Source organism: Cladophialophora yegresii, assembly GCF_000585515.1.
Source record: "Cladophialophora yegresii CBS 114405 chromosome Unknown aczIN-supercont1.7, whole genome shotgun sequence".
Classification (NCBI taxonomy): Eukaryota; Fungi; Ascomycota; class Eurotiomycetes; order Chaetothyriales; family Herpotrichiellaceae; genus Cladophialophora; species Cladophialophora yegresii.
In genome coordinates this window covers 156,694-170,961 of record NW_006913051.1, presented here as the reverse complement: position 1 = coordinate 170,961, position 14,268 = coordinate 156,694, and the positions used below count along the sequence as shown (strand labels likewise).

General features: G+C 51.6%; 7 protein-coding genes across 7 annotated transcripts; all 7 read right to left on the bottom strand.

Annotated features, from left to right (window-relative positions):
* Nucleotides 1-57: 57 nt before the first annotated feature.
* Nucleotides 58-2,127, bottom strand: A1O7_09198 (uncharacterized protein; the record flags this gene model as incomplete). Its single annotated transcript, XM_007763187.1, has 2 exons — nt 58-2,008; nt 2,060-2,127. 2 exons carry the CDS (start codon nt 2,125-2,127, stop codon nt 58-60), a joined length of 2,019 nt encoding a protein of 672 aa, XP_007761377.1.
* Nucleotides 2,128-2,472: 345 nt separating this feature from the next.
* A1O7_09197 (uncharacterized protein) lies at nt 2,473-2,814 on the bottom strand (the record flags this gene model as incomplete). The annotated part of the gene is made up of 1 exon (XM_007763186.1): nt 2,473-2,814. One exon carries the CDS (start codon nt 2,812-2,814, stop codon nt 2,473-2,475), a length of 342 nt encoding a protein of 113 aa, XP_007761376.1.
* A 595-nt stretch (nt 2,815-3,409) lies between these two features.
* A1O7_09196 (alcohol dehydrogenase) lies at nt 3,410-5,078 on the bottom strand (the record flags this gene model as incomplete). Its single annotated transcript, XM_007763185.1, has 10 exons — nt 3,410-3,440; nt 3,503-3,587; nt 3,641-3,777; nt 3,840-3,903; nt 3,958-4,270; nt 4,331-4,342; nt 4,410-4,453; nt 4,507-4,797; nt 4,864-4,921; nt 4,986-5,078. The coding sequence occupies 10 exons, from the start codon at nt 5,076-5,078 to the stop codon at nt 3,410-3,412; spliced, it is 1,128 nt and encodes a 375-aa protein (XP_007761375.1).
* Nucleotides 5,079-5,768: 690 nt separating this feature from the next.
* A1O7_09195 (uncharacterized protein) lies at nt 5,769-7,815 on the bottom strand (the record flags this gene model as incomplete). Its single annotated transcript, XM_007763184.1, has 6 exons — nt 5,769-6,114; nt 6,219-6,501; nt 6,581-6,999; nt 7,053-7,317; nt 7,404-7,664; nt 7,734-7,815. 6 exons carry the CDS (start codon nt 7,813-7,815, stop codon nt 5,769-5,771), a joined length of 1,656 nt encoding a protein of 551 aa, XP_007761374.1.
* A 1,156-nt stretch (nt 7,816-8,971) lies between these two features.
* On the bottom strand, nt 8,972-9,994 carry A1O7_09194 (dihydroflavonol-4-reductase; the record flags this gene model as incomplete). Its single annotated transcript, XM_007763183.1, has 1 exon — nt 8,972-9,994. One exon carries the CDS (start codon nt 9,992-9,994, stop codon nt 8,972-8,974), a length of 1,023 nt encoding a protein of 340 aa, XP_007761373.1.
* Nucleotides 9,995-10,810: 816 nt separating this feature from the next.
* A1O7_09193 (uncharacterized protein) lies at nt 10,811-12,329 on the bottom strand (the record flags this gene model as incomplete). The annotated part of the gene is made up of 5 exons (XM_007763182.1): nt 10,811-10,919; nt 10,983-11,171; nt 11,232-11,814; nt 11,871-11,965; nt 12,034-12,329. The coding sequence occupies 5 exons, from the start codon at nt 12,327-12,329 to the stop codon at nt 10,811-10,813; spliced, it is 1,272 nt and encodes a 423-aa protein (XP_007761372.1).
* Nucleotides 12,330-12,847: 518 nt separating this feature from the next.
* Nucleotides 12,848-13,552, bottom strand: A1O7_09192 (uncharacterized protein; the record flags this gene model as incomplete). The annotated part of the gene is made up of 2 exons (XM_007763181.1): nt 12,848-12,927; nt 12,982-13,552. 2 exons carry the CDS (start codon nt 13,550-13,552, stop codon nt 12,848-12,850), a joined length of 651 nt encoding a protein of 216 aa, XP_007761371.1.
* Between the last annotated feature and the right edge of the window lie 716 nt (nt 13,553-14,268).

Here is a 14,268-nt window from a genome sequence, read left to right as displayed (position 1 = left end):
AGTCAGTGCCAAACAGGTACCATGATGTTGTGAGGACCCCCGTAATACATGGTATCTTCAAAGCTTGCTGTCAAGATGCAATGCACCACTCATAGTGTAATCCTGATCTCCCGGCTGTTCTCCGAGCATGCCATGCTCACGGCCTCCCCTGGAAGTCCACCAAGCAAGGCAGAGCGGCGCTCGCTCAACATCCATTTCACCATTGCTGAGTGTGTCCCATAGTCGATGCTGGCATTGTTGTCTTTGACGTGCATTCCCGATTTTGTGTAGTAACTCTGCAGTCAAAGGGAGCCATTCCTCCAGGAGCGAAATCGGCAGGCTGCTCAAGCAATCGATGATTGAAAGAAGTAAGACTGTCTTTTCAGACGATGGCTCGTTGTTCTCCACGGGCAGATCGGGGTTGGGAGGCAGCAGCTCCTCCGAAGCGTTGTCCATTCGTTCTCTGAGCAGGTCAAGCACTATGGCCTGCATGAGGGGCATGGATACCGCAATCGGAGATGGTGGCGCCGCCAGTCGCACGACAGACTTGATAGCCAACCGGAATTGTCGCGCTGTCAATGGTCTGGGAAAACTCTGGAGCAAGGTCTCGATGTAGAATGGGACATTCTTGTTGGCCAACTCTGCATTTTGCGGTGCGGCAAGGATAGCTAGCATGACACTGTGTGCGGCTTCGAAGATCTCACCTAGTTGTGGATCTCCATGCGGATCAACATACGGCGCTGCCGCATTGAAAAGAAGTCCTTGGTTTGTTCGCGGTGCCAGTACCAGGGTGAAGTGCTCTGCAGTGTTGAGGAAGAAGAGGTCCTGCAGTCGATCAAGTGGATGAGGAGGAATCCGGCCGATATCGACAGGACGAATGTTTTCCAGGAAATTCTCCGATTGTGGCGGATATTGACTGAGGATGTCAATGGCAGTAAAGTTAACAAAAACATACGGAGAAGAGGACGTCAACCCGAACCGATGCGCTGCAAAGTAAGTGTCGCGAAGGATGTGCAAGCATTGCATGGCGATTCCAGGAGCATTTGTACCCGCCGCCAGCACCCCGTCACACAGCAGCCGGCCTAACACTGGTCGGAGAATGGCGATGACGGAGAACATTGAATCCCGAAGAACTTGAAGGAGGACCGGAAGAGTCTTTTGGACCGTCTCCTGGTCCAGATATTGTGCTTCTTCCCTAGGATCGACCTCGGACAACTTGTTCTGTCTCCAGGATGTGGCAAGAGTCCTGGCAAATTCGGCTATCCGATTGATACTGTAAATCATCATCATTCTGTCACCGACATTGTCGATGCTATGGGCAATCAGCCGTGACAGAGAACCGAGGCCTCCCACCAGTGTCCTGGCCTTGATTTCGGTGACTTTGCGAAATGAGTTGGAGGTTGAGGGCCAGTTGAACCTTTGTCCTGGCGACGGTCGGACATCGTTGTCGATGACCCCTAGCCAGTAGCCATGCTCTAGGCCTTCTGGCGAGAAGAACGTCGCGTCGATCAACACGGGGAGTAACAGGTCATAGTGAACCTGAGCCCTGTGAGAGTCTGAAAGTAGGGGAAATGTATGATTGAGAACGAAGACCACAGCCAGCTCGCAGTTCGGGTCGGCGTCTTTCTGTTGCAAGGCAATGTTGGACGCAAACACAAGTGCAGCCTCCAGCCTCTTCCTGATATCGGTGGACATGCCTTCGAAGTCCTTCGACTGCAGGCCCAGAAGAAGCGCCCCCAGCAATAAAGTATGCCTCCATCGTGGTGACTTCTCGTCTGCTCCTCTGACCACAGCCCTCGTCCATTCCGACACAGAGAGATTGCTCTGGAGACGTTTTTGCACAGCGCTGGATTTGTCCTCAATCAAGCGCAACACGGCAGTATAGAAGACGCTGAAGATCTGCCTGCAGTACACAAGCACGGTCGGTTGCGGGTAGAGCACATCGCTCGCGAGGAGGCGCGAAGTCAACAGGGTGACATTGAGAGGGTTCGAAAGACGCGACAAGAGGCTGGTGGCAGTTGGCAGCAACCTGGACTCAATTTAGCATCTCGTCGACCGGATGACGGGCAGCTTGACAAACCGGAGAGCATCCTCGGGAATATCTGATGTCTGCAATGACCGCAACAAAGTCGCAAGCGACCGGTCCATTGCGGGCGCCTGCGCTCAATTCCCACTCATACGCCTCTATGGCGAGGACAACCATGGGACGAATGCGAGCAGATGTCACTCAATACACACGGTTGAAGCTGAACCCAAGCCGAGGTTAAGATTCGAGGACCGGCCAATCACCACGGACAAGGCGGGCATAGCGCGGCGAGGCTGTTACCCAGGCTGTCACTTTGCAGCAGTCATGATCCTTTCGTCTTGATCTAAGCATCGATACGGCGCAGACAGGAACCCAGGAATCTGGTCTTGCTGGAGCTCTGCGCACGACAAACTGTGTTATCTGTTGGGAAGGACAACTTGATCCATGATGCCATCCGAACGACAGCCTCATTTTCCCGGCCATGCAATCAGTGGCCATATCTGGGCGATCTTGCCGTCCTTGAAGTAGAAAAATACGTGCTCGTAGAAGACCACACGGCCTTCTGCCGACTTTTCGCTTGGGGTTTCATGGCTCAGTCTGAATCTTGCAGAAACCATGCCATTTAGATCCGACAAGGCGCCACTAGGCTCCACAACCAACATCTCCACGTCGAGACAGAAATCGACCAAGTCACGAATCAGACCATCAAGCATTTGGCCAAATTCGTTGGCGGTCATTGGTGGCTTCGACTCGTAAAGAACGTCGTTGTGAACGGAATTTGGCAGCTGTTCAAACTTCTGCTCGCTCATGCAGAGTGCGTATCTGGAACATATTGTGCGCAAGGTCCATAGAGTCTAGCACCACGTGAGCTAGCAAGGAATCAGGAATTGACGTTCAAAAAAAAAACGGGTCTGTGGTCGTCGTGTCTGATGGGGACTGAGAGCGCCATGCCAAACTGACGGAGAGTCGGAGACTTCAAGTACCTGGACTTGAATTGGCCTGTTTCTGCAACTGAGCCATGGCTTTAGAAATTTAATCGTGGAAGAGCATTCGGCGAAATGAGCGTGGCAAGATGGGAGAGATAGGAGACACATGGGGAAAGAGTTATTGCCTGTCCATCACCCAAACCACTTGCTCATATGGAATGCAGAGAGTTTATGACCGCAGCAAAACTGAGACAGCTCCATGGGCTCCTACCTCTTTGTATCTGTTAGTATGCTTCAAACCTTGCCTCGACCATTGACTTTCTGAGGAGTCGACCCTACCTCGATCCCTCCATTGCGGATGAGATACTATGAGTAGATGGATCGATGTACGATTCCTTAAGATTCGTACCTTCCTCTCAATCATACAAGGTGCAAAGACGCGCTGCTTGCCTGGGAAAATACGCTCATCGCTCAAGGATCAGGGCAGGTTGAAGTCTACAACCATCCGCCTATACACATCCACATCAGTGGCGATAACACACTTCGGCGGGCATCGAATCATGGTACTTACCCTACTACTTGTCCGTTCTTTAGCCTTTGAACAGCTTCATTGAACTTGCTCCTTCCAACCACAGTCGGCTCAAGTTGGAGCTTTCCTGTCACCAAGGATCAGCACAATTGCTTCGCCCCGCCCTCTTTCGTGCCTCACCTCGTCTCGCAAATTCCAATGTCTCAGCTATATCAACGCGACCCGCCGATAATGTACCCGTGATCGACTGATTTCTCAAACAAAGCCGGGCGGGGGCTGCGTCGATGTGGTACCTGCCCTTCGGGGGGAGCCCCACACTGTCCCAGTCAATATGCTTCTGTCCTCCTCGAGGGTGACAGTTGCGCAACGTCTTGCGTACCACATGACCACGCCGCCGCGACGTGAGCCGAGATAATCAAGCGAGACCGGATAGGATTGTACAGCTGCCAAAGTCAGTCGCAAGCTAAATGTATTGAAGGTCCTCTCACAATACATACCACTGACAAACACCCCGTGAGCACCTCCGTGGGTGATTTCCAAGACCCTCGCGACCGGGTCTGGCTCCTTCAGAAAGTCAACAAACTCCTCAGCACCAAGACTGAGTGCAAGCGTTTGGCGGTTCTTTCCTTTATCAACTACCACGGGTCTTAGACCCATGGCACATGCCAGTTGTACACCTTGAATTCCTGTACCACCGCCTCCCCCTGGGAAAACAGCCCAGTCACCGGCTTTCAGCCCCGACTCTTTGAGCGAAGAACACATCGTGGCCGCAGAGCACATTGCAGGCCCGGCCACGTTGTCTGGAACTCCCTGTTTGTCGATACTTAGTAACCAGCGAGTCGCCATAAGTCAGGTTGATAAGGTAATTACCTCGGGGATCGGCTTCGGTCATGGCGAGTCTGTTAGTATCTGTCTAGTCAAATACTCAACAGCTCGCTTCCCTACTCACATGAACGAAGCTCTCCGGAACGGCACAGTATTGCTTGTAAGTTCCTATCCGGCGTCAACGTGGTACTTCTCCCGATCGGGGGACCATGTCCACATACCGTCCACAGTCCCGCCTGTAAAGACTGCTTGCTGGCAGTAAGTTTCTTTCCCCGTTTTGCAAGAGTCGCAGAGACCGCATGTACTATGGATAGGACCATATGCTGCACGTTGTCCGACTTTGAAGTTCTTCACACTCTCCCCAATCCTCGCCACGACTCCGGCACCTTCGTGTCCGGCACACGACACGCCCATCTCGGACATTTTGGGGAATTCCCAGTCGTTCGTCATGAAATGTACATCGGTCAGACATAGACCTGTGACATTGAGCTTGATGAGAACTTCAAAGGGCCCTGGCAAACATCGCTATCAGTCATTGAAGATAGCACAAATGATGTGTACCCAGTAGTTCTACCGACCGATGCTGGGAATTGGGACCTTCTCCACGGACACAAAGAAATCGGAACCTTCATTTTTCTGTCACAGTTCCTTGTAAGTTCTTCTGGTTGCGCTTCCAACAGATTGTCACAACTTCACGTACTACAACACCTGCCCATCCCTCTATTGGGATCTCCATGTCCTCGTCGTCCTGTCTCAGCACCTGTCGCTCTACTTGATTAGAACTCTGTGACATCGCGCGAGGGTTCGAAGTTTCAAGTCATTCATATGCAAGAAGTATGGAACTGATTCACCACTCGGATGAATCTGAAAAACAACGGCAGTCGTGGATTGAAAGGTCCAGACAGCTGTCAGTCAAGTCGATAATAGTGCCTAAGCAAGCGAGCTTGTTCCGTAAAGAATCATGACTCTCTCAACTGATTCGTCGTTGTCATGCAAGAATATCTGCAATTACTTTTCTCTTTTTTTCGCCGAATTGGACCAACCCTAGCCCTTTCTTAGATATCAGAGACGACAGACTCGGATGCCTCTGTGCTGGAGCCGAGCCTTTTAGACGTCACTTTGCATTCGACAGTGAACAGTGGGTGAACGCTTCTTGAGCCGACATCACACGTACTCGAGGGCACAATCGGAGATTTTCAATTTCCGGGCAAATCATTGTTATTGCAACTCTACTCCCACAAAGTACATACATGCCGCGGGTGTTAGATTCCAAAGTATTGACCATGACAGCCTTTGTATGCGTCTACCGCCTTTTCGCGCCCGACAGTGGCACCGGTACTGGGGATTGAGCGTTCAATGTGCGCCCCTGTTCTGTGTACCGACACCTGTCACTGGGCACCGTTGTAGTAGACCTTGGTCCTTCGACCTGTGGTGCCTTTCCAGAAGTGAGGTCGTACTACTGGCTGGCTGCCAACACAGCATCTCAAACGGTGTGCACCGGCGCCGGTGCATCTGCGTGGAAGCCCAGGGCACGCTTCTTTTCGCCGAATTCGCGTTCCATTTCGTAGGCCAAGGGACTGTCGCTCGCAAAGAGGATGTCCAGATCCTCGAGGTGACGATTCGCCGTCTCCACGTAGAACAGCCACACCGGGATGAGTTGGAGGAAGTTCATGACCGCGAACATGATAAAGACCCACCATCCCACGGCGCTGATGACATACGGGATCACCTCGTTGATGACGGCGCCCCAGACGGCAAATGACACCATGGACAGTGAGACACCCTTGGCGCGTGTGGCCAGAGGAAACACCTCCGTAGGGTAGACCCAGCTGTTTGGTGAATAAGTAAGCAAAAACCGACGGACTGTAGAAAGCCTCCAGGCGGGGACAGTGCGCAGAGCAGTGGTCTAAGGCGGAGGGAACGGAGGACCTACCAGCAAGTGATCCATGTACTGCCGAAGCCACAGGTGTACAAGAAGACAAAGGCCACCACCGCGGCACCATAGGCCTTTTTCTTGTACAAGTCGGTTTCTGGCGTATTGATGGCCATTCTGGCCAGTGGGCCTGCAATGAGCAGAGAGCTGCCCATGACCAACAAACCAATCAACATGAGCTTCCTTCGTCCGGCTCTCTCGACGAAGTACATGCCGATTGGCACGCTGCAGGTATAGGAGATGAAGTTGAAACCAGCGAGCAGGGCAGGCAGATTGCCGGTAACTAAAAGCAGGCAGTAACAATCAGATCAGTCACTTGGTCGTGTATACCGATATCGAATAACGTGGAACAAGGTACTTACATCCACTGAGACCGAAGATGATAGGTCCGTAGGCTGCTATGGCATCAGGCCCACAGAGCTTCTCCATCATTTGAATCCCCATGGCGAGGCCAACGCGGCGACGGGTATGCAGAGCATCCTTTTTCCAGATCATGGAGATGAATCCATGGGCAGAGGAGGTTGCCTCGATCCGGATGGCCTCCTGGATCTCGGCCAACTCTTGCTCAATCGCGTGTTCGGAAGGCCGAAGGCGGCAACGACCCAGGATCTCTCGAGCCTCTTCCAATCGGCCTGTTTTGGCCAGATAACGGGGCGTCTCGGGAAGGAAATTTGCGACGAGAACAATGAACAGTAAAAACACCATCTGGAAAGCCTGTGGGAAGCGCCAGGCAAATTGAAGAGACTGGGTTTTGAGGGCGGCATATTCCATCCAGTATGTCCTGATCAATATAAGTAAGTATCGTTTTCACAGAAAGACATTTCCCGTGCTTACATCGTCGCACCCGCAACACACATGGTAAACTGCACAGACACGTACGCGCCTCGCAAGTTGTAGTCTGCGAGCTCTGACGTCCAGATTGGTGCGATCGTATTGAGGTGGCCGCACCCTACTCCGCTGATGATGCGTCCACAAACCATCCAGGAGAAATTCTCAGCGGATGCCAACAGACAGGCGCCAAAGATTCCCCAGACGCATCCGAGTTGAATGGATTTGAGTCGCCCAATCTTGTCGGCGTAGCTACCGGCCATGAGCGCACCTATGCAGTATTGATTGTCAGTACATTTCATCCTGCATCCGACTGATTTCACTCTGGTGAGTGTTGGATATGGAAGGTGGTCGTACCGACGAGAAAGCCGAGAAACCAGAAGCTCACAATCCCACCGATTCGAGCAGCATCCTTTGAGGTTCCTCCAGCGGAGTCCATGTGCTCCAGATAGTCTGGATTGATATTGACCAGACTCATCACAGCGGCGTCGTAGCCGAAGAAAAGCAGACATGTCCCGGCGAGGATCAGAATGCATATCACCATGGGCATACCCGAGAGTTTCACGCATCTTGACCGTGAATAACCCCCGGGTATGTATTTCGACCAGGCAGGCTCAGCTGATAGTCATGGGGAATCATTAGCCAGGAAACATTGAAATGGAAACGAAAAAGTTCGGAGCAGCACACCCTGGAAGAATTGCTCGGTGACCCTGACGCTGGGCTGGTCTTCCACATGAGAACTTGAAGCTTCGATCTTCTCGTCGGCCATATTGTCAGATCTGAGATATGGTGGACAAGACTGTAGATTCTAGCCCGTCGATATAGGTCAATACTGTAAGAACTCGTGGTAAACCAAAGAGTGCTGATTTCAGTCTATTCGAATGGTTGGGATGGGTACCTAGAGTAGAGGTTATGTAGACACTAACGTACCTCGTAAATCCTGGGGAAATGTATGCCCAAGAACTGTACAGTACGCTACATTCGATGGTCAGAGTCTATTCAGTACTGTAAGCGCGAAATCTGGAGAGCGGGGACGTATGATGGAGAAAGAGAAGATTCCCCGGTCGGGTTCGATCTCATTCCGTCCTCCACGGGTATGCCCCCGGCGAGGCAATGCACACATTTCGCCGAAATTGCTTAAGCCAAGAGGGATGCCTGGAGGCTTTCTTGTTCCAGATTTCCTGTGGACTGGATGTTGCGATTAGTTTGTAAACTTTAGTTGCCGTAAGATGCTCATCTGTGGATCAGCTCGCGTGGAAAACAATCTGACCAAGGAACGTGCGGGCGTCGAGGTGTCACGGTTCGCTACCACAGCCTCGTCTGTCAGCCTCGCCGTATTGCTTTCACCGCAGAAGCTGTGCTCTGATTGGCTGGATCGCCTGAGTTCGCACCACACAGCGAGGCACTCCTTCATAGTCCTCTCTTTGTCTTAGAATTCATGTCTCAATACAACGTCAAGAGGTGACCTCTTCAGCTCTGCTGACGCGCCGTGATAGAAGGGAAGTAGCCTTTGTGATAGCTTTTGATGCTGTTGTTCGAGGCGGGACGACAGATTGCTTCATACTACTGTGCGCCTCACATGTGGAGGTTGATGGAAAGAGGTTGGTTTCTTGCGCCAATACTGCTATACGTGAGGTCTTGTCCCGGCGGCTTTCTGGCCTTCTGGTGAGCCAGTCTGTAAAGCAGATGCACTATAGCAGACTTCGGGAGACTTTGTCACTGATACCGTTACAGTCAGAAAAGGGGATATGCAAAGTATCACGCAAGCAAGCAAGATCTGACGGGACATACTGTTAAATTGGTCCAGGGGACTTGGTCAAGTAATCTCAATACTCCTTCATGAATCAGGGTGCAATGTTCGACTATTCCAACCTCTGCTCCCAGAGCGAGTGTATATATCTTTCAGGCTGACCTGTCTACGTCCGTTATGATTGGAAATTTTGCAGTGACTTGACCGTGTCCATCACCGTGTCTGACAGTCTCCTCCACGATATCCCCATGATCTTGACGACTTTGGAATTATCGACTCTGTAGAGCCCGCCTTCTGGATACCCACCGCCATCACTACCCTCGGCAGGCATTTGATCCCGCAATCGAACGTGATGCTCTCGAACAATGTCCACCAGCTCCGAGTTGCAGAAGTAGCCCGCAGTAACCAGAAAGCGCTCATTTGCGGCCAGGCGCTTCTCCAGTGCCAGGACGTGGCACAGGGCAAGGTCACGCACGTCGACCCACGTAAACGTGGCGTTTGGCGGGATCTTGTCTTTGAATTTCCCCTGGATCAAATCGCGGATGACTTGGTTGCTGGTGTTGAGATTGTCCAGGCTGCTGAGGTGGCTGATCACGGGTCCCAATACTTGCGGTGGGCAGAGAGTCGTTAACGAGAAGGATGGTTTTTCCTGCTGCAGGAACTCCCATGCAGCTTTCTCTGCCAACGTCTTACTGGCCCGGTATCCGTTGGCGACATTTTCCGAGGCCTGCTCGAGAGTGATGGGATTCCAATCTTCCTCGGTGTATGTGTGCTCTGGCCACGTGCCTTTGTAAGGGTTCACGACCGAGGCAAAGGACGAAGTGATGACGACTTGCTTGACAGTGGGTGCGTTTTTGACGACGGATTTGAGAATGCCCGTTGTGCCTTTGACTGCAGGATCCAGGAGATCTCTTTGAACGTCGGTCACGTTGAAGTGAAATGGACTGGCAGTGTGAATAACCGCTTCGAAGGGTGGGTTGGACACGACGGCGTCGTCGAAAGCATTGTCTTGCGCGATGTCTTCCACAATCGCAAAGTCCAGTCGGTCCTTACCGATCTTCGGGTATGCTGCTCTGATCTTCTCAGCCTTTGACGTGGAACGCACAGTCGTCACCACACTGTAGCCTCTTTGGATGAGATAGTCCATTACATGTGCAGCGATGAAGCCGGAACCACCAGTTAAAAGGACGCGTCTCATGTTGATCGATTTTCTGTTGTCGTGCGTTTACGATTTCGTCGTCGGTGTCCGTCAAAAATGCGTGGCTTGCGGGAGGTATCGAAATAATGTCTCGACGATCCAATATCGGTTCCAAGAGACGGTGTAGATTGCATAGCTTCCATTGTGAGATTTCTTTATATCACTAGATGGACCTGATCTTTCCGACGTGCAAAGCCTAGTGGACTTCTTCAGTGGTGCCGACACACGGTTCGGCGAAGCTTGAGTGTCCCGGCGAAAATGGGCGAATTACCCAAGACTTCCCTGGAGATGACTTCCCATGGCATAGATGGATAGAAATGAATTTGAGCTGGTGCGGAGAGAAGGGTCAGTTCTACTCCATTTCAAAATCGTCTAACTGGGGACATGGCTACGCACGTTCCTTGATGATTTCGCGCGGAATCACAGGCCAGTGGTTGGAGCATAAATTCACGGTGCACTGGAATGCAGGAAGCTTCGTCTGTGAACGTGCAATTATGATTGTAAAGCTAAGACGAAGAGTTCTATGTACAAGTGCGCTGTCGGCGCTGTGATGTGGTAATGCGCAGTGCGCAACTGCGCAACCAATCAGAGCGTGTCATTTGCGGTGAACCCCTCTTGGCAGTTGCGCAAGGCTGAACCGTAAGGCTGTGGCATCAAACCGATGCACCGGTGACACATAACCTGAAATCAGTGACCATATTCTTTACAAGATCTGATCTAAACCCAATTTCTCAACAGGTTCCATCCCGTCAACTCCGGCAGATGAGAGCGGACATGATCGACTGACCGCACAGCCCAATGACACGTGCCTCTACTTCAGAAAGGCGGGATCATTTTCATGTCTGTGTATTTCTGGAATACTGAGTGTATAGACTCGATCGAATCCACATACCCGTGCCAGCCGAGCTTGCGAGCTTTGCTCATACTATCAGCATCGATTAGCATTGCCCCTCCTTGCGGGCGCAAGATTTCGAAAAAGGGTTGTTACCTAGTCTGCCAGGACCAAGTTAGCTCGAGCGCAAACTGCAGGAAAGCAAACGTTTTTTCAGGTTCTTGCAACGGGTCGGTGTTTAGCTTGTGTTCTTCTTTCAATTCGACCCAAGCTTGTCGCGTTGCCGGCTCCTTTGCCCACTCGATGAAGCTGAAGGTGGACCGAAGCTTGCCTTTGGGCCCGTATCTGTAGTAGCATTCGTTATCAGCACAACCCGAGAACGCCGGAGATGATGGATAGATATACCCCCGTGGCACGAATGGCAGCTCTACCTCGTGGTAGCTATCGTTGTCTTGAGGAGGCCTCCACTCCAAGCCGAACCACGAGGCCAGAATGGGCCAAAATCTCCCAAAGGTAAATTCCGATCCGTCAGTGATGTTGAAAGACTCGCCTTCGGTACCTTCGGTCACGACCAGCCACTCATAGAATGTACCCAGGATGAATCCTGTAGATATGGGATGGTTGTTGTCCCAGGATGTCAGGTCACCGGGATATTTGAGAGGTTGGAGGAGCTTTCGTTGGATGGAAGCGTACACTGCCAGCGGATAGAAGATGGTCATGTCTGTCCCGTCGACGGCTGCCAAGATCCATTGCGGCATGGTGACATTGTAGCTCGCTCCAGGGTGTGTCGTAATGTACTTTGCCAGTAAATCTTCCTGAGTGTAGTAAAAGTTGGGTTCCAGTTCTACCCTCGGTGCACCCTCTGTAAGTGGTACATTGACGTGCCCTTGGTGAACCCCATAGTTCTTGCCTCCTGTCTGGAGTACGATACGTCTGGGTTGAATATTGGCTTGATCCAAGGCGAGCAGGAAATTCTCGAAGAGCCGTCCTGTACATGTGCAATCAGTGAGACTGATTGTCTACCATCCAGTCCGATTGTCTCACCGTTGGTTTCGGCCAAGTGGTCGGGATTCCCAAATACCTCCGAATCAGTATCTGGCCTTGCAACTTGTACATAGCCGAAGTAGAAAATATAATCCCTGAAGAAGAGAAGATGTCAGCAACAGTCATTGTCTGCTATGGCCATATCCAGCTTGGACCAACGTACGCTTGGACTTTGTGTTTGCATAAGATACTGGCGATCCGCTCAGGCTCCCACAGTAAATCTACTTGAACATGTTCGACGCTCTTCGCATCTGTTGTTGGCGGCCGCCTCGACAACGCGTACACTTTCTCCCATCGATTCGGATTGGCACTTAGCACATCGACCACGGGTCGACCAGATTGACCGCTTGCGCCAACGACTATGGCTCTCAGGCCCTTCAAAGAAGTATCTAGAACAGGCAATCCGAGGAAAATCCCCTCTGAGCGTACTTGGTACGTCTTGCTGGTTGCGCCCGACATGATTCCTGAGAAAAATCGGTTTATCGATGCAATCGCGACCCCAAAGATATAAGATACAGAACTTGCAGAATTCCGATCCCACCAGATATCAGGCTTCGGCAGCCTCAATAGTGATGGGCACGGGCTCTGGAAACGTGGAGATAAAGAGGGCCCAGGAGTCCTTCCGCAGCAAGGCTAGTGTATTGCCATTCGGCGAATGTGACAGAATGTGTCATCGTACTTGACCTCCGCCCCGACCACCAGTCAAAGCACGAATTTTACAAGGAGAGAAAATGTAGCCTTCGTTTTTGTGGAGGTACTGAATCTCGAGGCGCAGGATAAGCCGTCAGTCAACGTGTCACATTCGACAGCTACGGGTTCGGATCACTCCATGGTCGGATGCAATTCATCTAACACGTTTACCATTCAGTTCAACAAGCTGAGGGATAGCATGTGCAATGACATTGGGCCTCTGAGCCAAAGCAACAATGTATTCTCAATTGCTAACCATCCGTAAGGCCGTAGTCACACACGAGAGATCATTCCTGAGTGCCTCCGATGTACTTGTACCAGTTTGGGCTGGGGTTGCGAGCAATCCATCCTCCATCTACAACAAAAGCTGCATGTGGTCAGCAGACAGCGGAATGAGACCAATTCTCGGTGGGTTCCTTACGATGTCCAGTGATATAAGATGCTTCGTGGGAAGCAAGGAACAGAACCAACTGAGCCACCTCCATTGGATGCCCTCCGCGATTCATCGGTATGCTCTCGAATAATTCTTGCCTCAGCCTCTCGTTTTGCAGTACTCCTTCAGTCATGGGAGTATCCATGAACCCAGGACAGACGGTCACTGCACGAATTCCGTCTCTTGCATGGTCCATGGCAATCGTCCTGGTAAGATTGATCAATCCCCCTTTGGCAGCATTGTAGGAAGAGAGACCATAATCTCCTCCAATCCCCGAAACACTTGCGGTATTTACGATCACGCCCTTTCCAGCCGATTTCATGTGGGGAATCACGGCCTTGGCCAGGTAGAATGCACCACAAAGATTGGTCATGATGACTTTGTTGAAAACGTCAATGTCGTGGTCGACCACTGGAACTATCGGACTCAGCATGGCACCATTGTGGAACAGGATGTCGATCCTTCCAAGCTGTTTAATGCATGCATCCACGGCGGCGAAGCAAGACACTGGATCTGGTGGTGTTTCGTATGTCAATGGGAAGTTCGATGAGCCACACATAGCAGTGCTGGTGTAAAGACCCAGCCAAGAGCCCAGAGGGATATCGAGATTGGTGAGAATGAGAGGTTACCTACCCGAGACATCGCACGGGTGGAAATGGGCATTTCGACCAAAGCGCTGCGATGCGTTCCGTTCCTGTTCGATCAAGTCTCGTCAGCATCTTGCCAGCAATCGCTGTCTGGGCGCGAACTGGAACGGTCTTGGGGCAAGCCTGATCCAAATGGATCCTGACCATCTGAACAGTACAGTACCTGTAGGTCCGTGACGAAGACAATTGCGCCTTCACTAATGAAGAGCTCGCATGTTTGTGCTCCGAGACCAGAAGTGCCTCCAGTGACGAACACCACTTTATCGTGGAAGCGTCCTGCCATGATTCCAAGTACCAACGCAGCAACGCAAGTTCAAGACAAGTGTTTTGTTGCAATATTGGCTAGGCTTCAATGTTCAGAAGGCTTGGAACTACTAAGTAAGGCTGACAGAAGAGCGTCCGAAGTTGAAGTCCGGCTGCCACTGCTATCGCTGATCCATGTCTGCGCGTAGAACAACGCCGGATCTTGGTTAACTGCCGTCAAGGCTCTAGCGGAAACCTACGTGCTGACTTGAGTGATGAGCGACAGGATCTTGCCTTGTACACGTACACTGTATGCAACGACAAGAATGAATCAGCATCTCGAGTGGATGGTTCGTGAGCGTTCGCCCAGGTCGCTGCGTCGACG